General features: G+C 47.3%; 4 protein-coding genes across 4 annotated transcripts; 1 reads left to right on the plus strand and 3 right to left on the minus strand.

Moving 5' to 3' along the window:
- The first annotated feature begins 29 nt into the window (after positions 1 to 29).
- On the plus strand, positions 30 to 3,650 carry LOC6532638 (valine--tRNA ligase, mitochondrial 1). The gene is made up of 5 exons (XM_002093346.3): positions 30 to 302; positions 372 to 2,125; positions 2,182 to 2,631; positions 2,691 to 3,320; positions 3,381 to 3,650. The coding sequence occupies exons 1-5, from the start codon at positions 209 to 211 to the stop codon at positions 3,435 to 3,437; spliced, it is 2,985 nt and encodes a 994-aa protein (XP_002093382.1). The 5' UTR covers positions 30 to 208; the 3' UTR covers positions 3,438 to 3,650.
- Positions 3,651 to 3,853: 203 nt separating this feature from the next.
- On the minus strand, positions 3,854 to 6,196 carry LOC6532639. The gene is made up of 3 exons (XM_002093347.4): positions 5,629 to 6,196; positions 4,832 to 4,990; positions 3,854 to 4,774 (listed from the first exon to the last, which is right to left on the minus strand). Exons 1-3 carry the CDS (start codon positions 5,840 to 5,842, stop codon positions 3,900 to 3,902), a joined length of 1,248 nt encoding a protein of 415 aa, XP_002093383.1. The 5' UTR covers positions 5,843 to 6,196; the 3' UTR covers positions 3,854 to 3,899.
- Positions 6,197 to 7,524: 1,328 nt separating this feature from the next.
- LOC6532640 (50S ribosomal protein L7/L12) lies at positions 7,525 to 8,350 on the minus strand. Its single transcript, XM_002093348.3, has 2 exons — positions 8,229 to 8,350; positions 7,525 to 8,176 (listed from the first exon to the last, which is right to left on the minus strand). The coding sequence occupies exon 2, from the start codon at positions 8,163 to 8,165 to the stop codon at positions 7,617 to 7,619; it is 549 nt and encodes a 182-aa protein (XP_002093384.1). The 5' UTR covers positions 8,166 to 8,176; positions 8,229 to 8,350; the 3' UTR covers positions 7,525 to 7,616.
- A 229-nt stretch (positions 8,351 to 8,579) lies between these two features.
- On the minus strand, positions 8,580 to 10,139 carry LOC6532641 (gram-negative bacteria-binding protein 3). The gene has a single exon (XM_002093349.3). The coding sequence runs from the start codon at positions 10,106 to 10,108 to the stop codon at positions 8,636 to 8,638; it is 1,473 nt and encodes a 490-aa protein (XP_002093385.1). The 5' UTR covers positions 10,109 to 10,139; the 3' UTR covers positions 8,580 to 8,635.
- Between the last annotated feature and the right edge of the window lie 762 nt (positions 10,140 to 10,901).

Raw genomic sequence — 10,901 nt, forward strand, 5'->3', positions numbered from 1 at the left:
TGAGTTATTTTAGGTAACTTTCTTTTTTGACAAACCGAATAAATAATAAAAAACTTAAAAAAAAAATTGAGGAGGAAAGCTCTACCGTTATCGCATTTGAAATTGGCGCCCAAAATCTATTTATCGATTATTTCACAGCTGTTTTTCTACCATCACCGCCAAGATTACAGCAACTGTTTTTTGACATAACATAACACAACATTAAAAAATGCAAATAATTAAGAACTGCAGCAGTAAGCTACTCAGACACAAGTACCTGTGCCTGCCAAGGGTCTACGCCCTATACTACAGTACCCTCAAAGGTGCGTTACCTCCAGTTTCATTCAAAAACCCACTGCCGGCTAAGGAACTCAACTTCTTTCCCCTTTCAGATGCGGCTAAGGAGCTTCCGTTGGCCGCAGGATACCAGCCACGGCCTGTGGAAAACGCGTACTGGGAGCGGGAGGAGCGCCAGGCCAATCTGCCCAAGGCTTCGGCCAGCAGTTGCAAGCGGGGCACCTATCGCATGCTTCTGCCGCCGCCAAATGTAACCGGGAATCTGCATTTGGGCCACGCACTGATGGCCACCGTGCAGGATGTGATTGCCCGCCAGCGCGAACAACTCGGCTACCAGGTGGACTGGGTGCCAGGCACAGATCACGCGGGCATTGCCACCCAGGTGGTCGTGGAACGCACTATTGCCGCTTCTCAGGCGAAAACACGTCAGGAACTGGGACGCTCGGCCTTTCTAGACGAAGTGTGGCGCTGGAAGGCGGAGAAGGGTGCAGGTATCGTGCAGGATCTCCGCCAACTTGGCTGCAAGCTCAACTGGCAGCGAGAATACTTTACAATGGACGAGCAGCAGGCGCATGCAGTGAACGTAGCTTTCGAGCGCCTCTTTGACGAAGGTCTAATTCAACGGCGCAACTCGCTCGTCAACTGGTCCACCACTCTGCGTTCCGCCATATCTGATATCGAGGTGGATGTTGTCGACATCAAGGAGCCGGTTGAGATGGCTGTGCCCGGCTACGAACACAATGTGCTCTTTGGCCGGATCTATGATTTCGCTTATCGTGTGGTGGATGGCGAAACGCTGCCCGATGGTTCAGTTGAGGAGATTGTGGTGTCCACCACTAGACCAGAGACCATCTTGGGAGATGTAGCTGTCGCAGTACATCCGCTCGATCCACGCTACGCCAAGTACCGAAACCTGGATCAGGTGAACCTAAAGCATCCCTTCCGTGATGACACCATTCCACTTGTTTTCGATATCTCCGTGGACCAGGAGTTTGGCACCGGTGCAGTGAAGATCACACCTGCCCATGACAAATTTGATTTCGAATTGGCTAATCGCCATAAGCTTCAGCCTCGCCAGGTGTTCAACGAAACGGGCCATGTGCTGGAGTCGTATTCCGAGTTCAAGGGCATTCCGCGCTTTGAGGCGCGCGAGATTATCGTCAATCGCCTGGAGGAGTTGGATTTGCTGCGCCAGGTGCGCTCTCATACCATGCAGTTGCCCATCTGCTCGCGCTCCAAGGACGTCATTGAGTACATGATCTTGCCGCAATGGTTTCTCAAGTGCAAGGACTTGGCAAAGGATGCCTTATCTGAACTCCATAGCGGACGTCTGCAAATCCTGCCTCCGAGCTTCGAAACGGAGTGGGAACGCTGGCTGCAGGACAGCCGCGATTGGTGCATTTCCCGGCAGTTGTGGTGGGGGCATCAGGTACCCGCATACGAGGTGATCGACTCCCAGGGAAAAAGTCAATGGGTGGCTGCCGTTAGCGAGAAGGCAGCCAGGCAGAAAGCCAAACAACTCGTGGGCAGCGAGGAATTTACGTTAAAACGCGACCCGGATGTTCTGGACACTTGGTTTTCTTCGTCGCTGCTGCCCTTCTCCACGGCCGGTTGGCCGGAGGAAAGCTACAAGGAAAGGTATCCTTTGGACATAATGCAGACGGGTCATGATATTATCTTCTTTTGGGTGGCGCGCATGATGATGATGGGTCTCAAGCTGACGGGAGAGGCACCCTTTCAGAGAATATTGCTGAACGGCATTGTGTGCGATGCCCATGGCAGAAAGATGTCCAAGAGTCTTGGCAACATCGTGGCCCCACAGCAAGTGGTTCAGGGCGCCAGTTTGGAGGTAACTCATGCCATTCTCAGCAATAATCATATCTCAATTTAACTTTACATCTGCAGAGTCTAAAAACTGGCTTGGAGCAATCCTGCGAGGCGGGCATCATTAAGCCGGCAGAGTTGAAGACCTCCACGGCTGGAATGACGAAAATGTTTCCCAACGGTATCCAGGAGTGCGGCACCGATGCGCTACGCTTCACCCTGATGAGCCACAACATCAAGAGCCACTTCATCAGCTTCGATGTGAACGCCTGCTACACCAACAAACTGTTCCTAAACAAGATATGGCAAGCGATGCGCTTTACACTCGGCTCTGCCAAGGGGCTGGGCATCTCGCTGCATCAGTTTGAGACACTTGAAGGTGTGAGTCTGGGCATTTGGGATCGCTGGATCATCGGACGCCTGGCCGAGACCTTGTCTGTCTGCTCGCAGAGCTACGGCAACTACAATTTCCACTTGGCCACAGCAGCCCTAAAGACCTTTTTCTATCAAAATCTCTGTGATACCTACTTGGTGAGTTTGTTGTCATTTAATTGGTAATGTACATCCCCAAAAGCTTCTAAAATCGACAGGAAACAACCAAAACTGCGATAGCCAATCGCACTGCCGATGCCTACATCCACGTGGGCACCCTGACCGCTTGCCTTAGCTGGGGTCTGCAGGCGATGGCTCCATATACTCCCTTTGTGGCTTCCGAGTTGCTGCAGCATGTGCCTCTTAATATGGAGCTGAAACTGTCCGACTACAAGGATGAGCAGTTGGCCGAAGAGGTCAACGAAATAGTGAGCATCTGCCAGAATGTGCGACAGATTAAGAGTCGCAATGAGATCAGCAAGCGGCACCAGCCGCACCTCAGCTTGTTCGCCCAGAATACGGACTCGGAGGGAGTGCTTCGTCGCCACCTGCCGCAGATCAAGGTGCTCACTCGCTGCGAAGACGTGGAGCTGGAACTGCTTGACGAGAGCTCAAAGCTTACAAAGCAACTCAGCTTCTTCTCCACGGCTGGCGCACTCTGCTCCTTTGGCTTGAGGGTGAGCGATGGATTGGCCGTGACGGCGGAAAAGCGCGACGAGATGCAGCTGGCCAATACTAAGAAACTAAAGAAGCTGGTCACCGAACTGCAGCGGTATCGCATGCGCCTGGATAACGAGGCGTTCCAGCTGATGGCCGACAAGAATGTTAAGACGCACTTCGAAAATAAGGTAATGTGCCACAATGTTTTGTTCTTTAACTAAATTATTTTTATTGGTTCTTTATTGCAGGTCAAAGAGTTGGAGGCTGAAATCAGCAGTCTCACTCGGCTGGCAGTGTCGTCCTAATCCAGTGCATAGAAATAAGCTTAGCTTCCTTGTTGTCTTACAACCGCCTAAGTCATCTGTTTGTTTAGATTTAAAGACTGCCATAATTATTAAATGCGCAAAGTACCTTGAAAAGGTACTAAGCCTTAAGATATTAAACTATTGCCTGTAGTCGACTTCTTTTAGGAAAATTTTGGCATTTCTTTTGTCCCATAAACCGCAAAATACTACATATTTTTGTTGAATTTGTTTTAAAATCCCATTAGATCATTTTTGCTAATTGCCAAGTTCACGAAATCAAACGAATATTGGTTTAAATCGGAAATGGTTATAGTTTTTACACTTTCCAATGTTAATTAAGGTTTATATTTACCAGATGCTTTGCACAAATTCCTCGAAAGGATCCCCAATTTCTCTCCGCCAGTTAAGTAGCCCGATTTTTAGTTATGCTATGATTATCAAGTCTTTTATTTTATACCATATTTACAGAATGGGACATGCGTTCTGCGAATACGACAAGTAGAAGCCACGATTCGAGATGTCCATGTCCTCGTTACTATCGGTGACTGTGTAGACAACGAAGGGCTTCGCCGACGTGGTCGTGGATACCAGACCCAGTCCACAAAAGCGATCGCTGGGCATCGAAACTCCGCCCTGCGTTGGCGCCGGTATGATGATGTAGTCGGTTGTGCATTCCTGGCTCTGCACGGATGAGGTGGCCAGCAGAGTGGGATCCACTGCACCCACATCGTTGGTCAGCGTAAAGGAGTACGTATCGGAGCCAACCTGGCTGTAGGTGATGGAGCACATTCCCGTTGCTTTGCGTATGCAAATACCATAGTTGGTATTCGCCAACTGCCTGGTGCCCTGCACTCCAATGGAATTGAGGGCGGACGCAGCTGCCGAATTGTAGTTAAAACTGGCCAGGGTGCCGCTGCTGGGCATGTAGTATTGCAGGCAACCGGCCGGAGCCAAAGTGGCCGACGAGCATCCCAGCATCCTGATCTGGAACTGCCAGTTGCGGTTGAATGTATAGCTTCCGGAGGTGGCCACCGAGATGGTGATCGGATTGACGCCGTTAAAGTCCACATACACATGCTGACCGGCGTTCTCGCCACAAATGCTGGGCACTTGCGAGGCTCCTCCAGTGATGGTCAACGCATCCGTGGCGCAGGATCCATCGCCCGACGGTGGAGCCAGCGATAGCGCCAGGAAGTCCACTCGCAGCTGGCAGATCGTCGAGTCCGGTGGAGTGACCACAATGGAGCACCTTCCGCCGCCGCCATAAGGAGCCGGATAGTTGCTGTTGTAGAAGTACGTATTGTTGTAGGAAGTACTCGCTCCACATGTCCTTTGATCTGCAGGGATAATTTGTTATTGAGTTATTATAGAGGAACTTTTTAAAAAGTACTTACAAATGCAGCAAATGGCCTGCGCTGTGATGGAGGAGCAGCTGCCCGCCGCCACTCCGCTGTTGTCCGAGCACTCGCCGTTGATGACGCAGGTGCCCAGGAGCAGGTTGTTGCCAATACAAATGTCGTTGGAGAAGCGACCGATTGTGTAGAAGGGAAACCCTAGAAACAAAAGAAAAATGGTCATTGAAATGACACTTAAAAATGCGCTGTATAATACGGGGAAATTATGACCGCAGGGATGGGAGATGGTAACTTTATTGTTCCAAGAAATTGCAGTCAGCCCTTTATAACTGATTGTAAAAGCCAAACAGATAATTCTACAGTAGTAATAGGTAGTTAGTAAATAAAATATAAAAATTTGTTACAGAAAATGTAGAATTGATCTAAGAGATACTTGTATTGAAATTGTATTTGTTAAAGAATCCTAGAACAATAAGCTTGGATTAAGCTTAAATACTTCTACTACCTAAAAACTTTATATATAGCAAATAATTTTCTTATCACAAATGAGTGAACAACTAGAAAGCAAATCGCTAACTAAGCTGAAATTGCTTAGCGAGGCTCCACTTTATACTCCACAAAATGCAATGCGCAAATGGAAACGTTTTCCGCGGAAGCAATGATGATTGTAGGGCATGGGGACAGCTAAAACTGAAGAATCCACCTGCGGTACATGCACAGTGGGTGATAATTGAGGCCTGACCCACATACCTCCACCACGACGGAAAAACAAACTGCCGGCATTCATCCGGTCAGATCTCGACCAGAGTAACCTGCTGCGGGGAGCTCAAACTTACAGCGAGGATGTCGCGATCCACTGCGTGCCAAGCTGGAGTTGCCATCATTCAAGAGTTCGGTATCATTCGCCAGGAGCAGGGTTTCATTCGCCTTCGTCTCTGAAGTTAAGGACAAACTGCTGGCACGGGCCGCACTGTAGATGCCCACTATGTAGCTGCTGAAGAAGATGGCCACGAGGACCAATAGCTGCGAGGAACGGCCACCGGCAGGCATGGTAATCGTATGTCGTACGGATCACTTTCGGTTTTCACTCTGGGAGCTGGAGCTAGAGCTAGAGCTGGGACGGATTGGCTACCGATCGAGAGAGAGAGACGTTCACTCGCGCGTGTGACACAATGGATACTGAGCCGCTGGAGACCCCAGTTTTGGGGGCACAGTCGGATGGGCCAGCCCAGTGGGCTGCTCAGGTGCTAATTGAGAGAACCCGACGGCCTATGCACCGAGCACAGGGACGGCTCCATTCCACTTGATGGAAATGTGGAGGCATTTCTTATCTGCATTTAAGCATATGCATTTGCGATTCCCATTGAAATTTATTTTCAAAAATGTAATCTTCCAATTCGTAGTTTTTAGACATCAAAAACATGATCCTATAAAGCAAATGTAATCATATTATTTTATATAATTGCTTAATATCTAATTTATTCTTATCTAATATATTCTCTTACAATCTAATACTATTTTTTGTAATCCAATATAAACCAATGCAATCTATTATATTATAATATAATACTGTAATATTTATATAATTTAATCTACAAAATTTGAGTATAGTCCAATAAAATCTAATACCAAATTATAAAGAATTATATAAAGAATATAATTATCCGATCCTATGATAAAATATGAAAAATATATGTTTATTACTTTACGTTCAAGGACATGGAAGTCTTTCTGCATCGTGACTCATTTGCTGTGCTCAATGGTCTAATTTCACCATATGATCACCACCCCGAACCGCTCCTGTCCGGAGATCGTGTGGCGCCTATTTCGCCTGGTCCGGGAGAGAATGTGGAGCACTCACGCATGCCAAGTGCTCGGCTTCTAACTCGTATTGGCTTTATTGGTTACCCGAATTCACGCGTACCGCTTCTAGACAAAAACAAACCGATTTCTGGCCGAGGAAAGTGATAGAAATGCCTGGCACTGCCACTGGTATCCAATTTGGCGGACTGAGCACGCGTGCAGCGCCGCATGATTCCCCGGATGGGATAAAAGAAAGTGTCCGTATGTTTGCTCTGCTCTGCTCTCTTCTGCGGTATGTAAACCCAGCTCCTCACTGGCTTCACATACGTCTTCTTTCCGCTCGAGCCAGTTTTAGTGGCTATAAATAAAAGCGAAAACTCGGCTCCATTGTGATCCATCCGTTTACAGACCCGATCATGATGATGTAACGGTACCATCTAGGTGGGTTTGTGGGTTTGGCGCGTGTTTTGGACTGGCATCGGCATGGGCTGATTACTGATCTGCTTTGGTGCATTTACTAGAACGCAGCACGACACGCACGACGCCAATTAGCAGGACACCACTAATCGCCGACTATGACACTAATTAAGGTTTAATCCCAAAAGGAAGGTAAAAGTGGATTGGATTGGGTTGGATTGTTTTCCAGGGCGCAGCTTAGAAAGTTGCAAGTGATTTGTGATTGATTTGTTGAGTTGCCAACTGCGAGCGGTCTATATAAGTTGGGGCTTTGTGAACTATCTTTTCAAATTAAAAAAAATGTTTTTTTTAAAAATAGTTTAGTTTAGTTTAGTTTAGGATTTAGTAAACCGTACAAATATTTATACTTTAAATATTAAATAAAGATTTCATAAACTACTTTTGGTACTTTTTTCTAAACGCTTTTTCTAAATGCAAAATCTAAACATATTTATATAAAATATAACAAAACGTTAAGTTTACAGCAAATGTTGCCTGGCTTTTTATTAAAACAGTAACTAGCAGCTAAACGCAAAGTGGGAAAACGAAGGCACCATTGCCGCTCCTACTCGATCTCAATGATGGCACCCGCCTTGGCCAGGGCCTCCTTGAGCTTCTCGGCCTCCTCCTTGGGGATGTCCTCCTTGACGATGGTCGGTGCGCTCTCGACAAACTTTTTGGCCTGGACCAGATTCATGCCCTCCAGCAGGTTCTTCACCTCCTTGATCAGCGCCACCTTCTGCTTCTCGTCGAACTTAACCAGCTTGACCTTGAAGGAGGTCTGCACCTTCTTGGGCGCCGCCTCCTCCTCATCCTCGGCGGGAGCAGCACGTGCCGGTCCAGCGGCGAATTGTGGGGCAAATGCGGTCTCGGGCAGGTTCAGTTTCTGTTTGAGCAGGGTGCTCAGCTCGGAAACCTCGAGCAGAGTGAGGGCGGCGATGTTGTTGACAATCGAGTCCAATTTGGGATTGGGTGGCTTGGCGACTCCTTCCGGCGTGGGAGGCACCAGTTTCTCGGCTCCCGAGACTGCGGCGGCCGGAGCCGCTGCACTGTACATGCGATGCAGCTGCACTTGGCGCGAGATCTGGCGCAGGGCGAGGCGTGTGATGTGCATCTTATTGGTATCTGCAAGTTTTAAGTTAGCAAAGTGTTCAACTATCATATATAATCCATTTACTTATGATTTTCGGGTGACAAAATAAATTCTTTGGACCGGAGCAGCAGGTTATGTGAGCAGTTTATCGATAAACAACCAGGGCTGCAAACATAATTTGTTTGAATGGCATTGCCATGCTTGCCTACAACCATATGGTTCATAAAGTAACGTAAAAATACCGCACAACAAATTATTTATTTTAAAGTTATTAATTTTAGCTTGTTAGATCTTTTCATAATATTGAAGAATAATCGAACTTGATTTTTAAAAATAAACACGACACTTTTATTCTTCGATTTCTTTTGAACGTGTACTCCCAACTAATTTAATTCCATCTAAAAATGTTTAAAAATAAAAAATATATTCTTTAAATTTAAATTTAAATTTCCTTAGCTTTATTTCTTAAGTTCGTAATTTGATTACAGAGATTACAAAGAGTACACCTTGACGTAGTCGATCTTCAGGTGGCCCTCGTCCAGCCAGTGGTCCCTGTTCTTCTTGACTTCCTTCCAAAAGGCCTTCTGCGCCTGCGGGGCCTTCTCGTTCCAGGGCTTGACCTCGTGCTGGTACTCATTGAATCCGCCCACACTGAGTCCAAAGGTCAGGTAGAACTCCTGGTCGAAGGGCGCCAGGCCAGTGCCCTCCTCGAGTTTCTGGGCCTGCGGCAAACTCTTTCCGCCGGCTGTCGTCTCGCTGAATGCTCCCTTGGCACTTCCCTGGACGCACCACTCCTTGCCGTCCACCAGCCAGCGCAGTTCCCTGGGCGTCCATTCGAGGGTGTAATTGTGGAAACTATCGCTCCAGTCCTCGGAGATATCACCAGTACCTGGTTTCAGGCAATTCTTCACCGATCGCAGGGGCTCATCTGCGAAGAGCACGGCTGCGCCATACAAATCCAGATTAGCACCATTTGGACGGGTATAAGCGACTCGCAGTTGTCCTGACCGATAGTCATCCACTCCGTAGATCGGACGCTTGGGCTGTAGCCAGATTTGTGGGGTTACCCATTGTGCCCGTGGCATTTTGGCTCGTACCTCCACACGGCCGTACTTGAATGAGAAATCCTTGGAGGAGAACTGAGCGGTGACCATTGGCGGAAGTCCGTCATTCAGTATTCGGCCATTTCTTACACAGTCGTGAGTATTCGCCTGTCCGGTGCACTTTTCACCCAGATCCAAACTTTCTCCTGATCCCTTCTTGAATTGTTTCTTCATCGTGTTAGTAGAGAGCACCACATGACCGTTGGCCAAGCACAAGGTTTCCTGCGCATCATCCACGTAAACATTAAACTCATAATCGGGTTGAGCGGAAAACCTGCGTTCCGCTTTCCACTTATTGGGATCCAGTTTGGCAGCGTTGAATTCATCCACGAACACTAGCTGTCCGGCACAGCGAGTGGGTGCTCCATTGACCTCGGTCTTGGGAGTGGTGCAACCCAACCTTATATCGATATCCGGATCGGCAGGTGGAGTCCAGGGTGTTGTGGAAACGGGCACAACAGGAGGGCGTGGTGACGCATTATTACCACTGTAGCCATTAACCACAAACGACCCGTCGTCTTCGCGATAACCCAGTCCGTTGTAGATAACGTAGGTCCAGTAGTACAGCGTATCGCCGGGCTTGAGTGCCGTAGTCCGATCGCGGAAGGTCCAGCGTCCGTTCTTCGCTTTGACTATGTCGCGTGCCCAGGTGCCAGCCTCCAGGCCCTCCATCTCCTCATTCAGTTTGCCATGGAAGGCGAACAGGGTGATGCCCTCCTCGTCGGGAATTGAGACCTCGAATCCCTTGGGATAGAACACCTCGATCTTAGCCTTGGTTACTTCATATCCCTGAACGCCAAGGAGCAGGAACAGCAGTTGGAGGCAGCAACTCCAGGCCACAAGACGCCATGCATCCGCCATTGTGGGAATTACAATCGAAACTGCGATGAGCAATCGGACAAGTCGGGCTTGGAAGTCTGAGAAGCTTATCAAGAACCGGTCGAGGCTTTGTTTGTTAATAGTGCACTGCGCAAAAATAGTAACTACCTAGTCTTGAAGCGCTATCGCGGAAACTAGATTCCAAAACCTTGGGGGCAATAATGTTATATTCCTATATTCTTTGTAGCTAAAACCAGCAATCTATCGATCTACTAAAAGGTAGAATAATAAAGCTTTGTTTACTGAAAATAATTATAAAAAAGTTTTTATATGTTTATATTCCTTAAATAGCTTTATTTTTTCGGTATAATATTTTATTGAGTGGGTTTGCCCATCTTTAAAGAAGAGGTAAGCACCTATAAAAGAACTTGGGGCTAACCCAATCATAACTTTTATGAGTATAAGTGAGAAAAAAGAAAAGCATTCAAACATACAATCGAAAAACACGATTTTAAAGATTTCAAAAAGTCCGCTAAACTACCGGCAAAGTTGCGCAACACTGACGTACCAGCTGTTAGTGGTCCATCGATAGTTTTGCTTGCGCTATATCGCTGTAGGGCAGTTAAGAGCATATTAGTGGAAGATGAAACTATTCTGTTAACAGTTTCCATTAGTTAGTAATTTTAATAATACTTTTTTTTTCTAAAAATTAACATAAACCCAAATTAGGAGGGGTATTGTTGAAAAATAATTGGTTATTCTTCTTGTGCATACCATATGTGAAGGGTATTTAGCAGTCGTCACCCAAGCCAAACAATAAGCTTCGCCGTGTAGC

The sequence above is a fragment of the Drosophila yakuba genome, chromosome 3L (assembly GCF_016746365.2).
Source record: "Drosophila yakuba strain Tai18E2 chromosome 3L, Prin_Dyak_Tai18E2_2.1, whole genome shotgun sequence".
Lineage (NCBI taxonomy): Eukaryota > Metazoa > Arthropoda > Insecta > Diptera > Drosophilidae > Drosophila > Drosophila yakuba.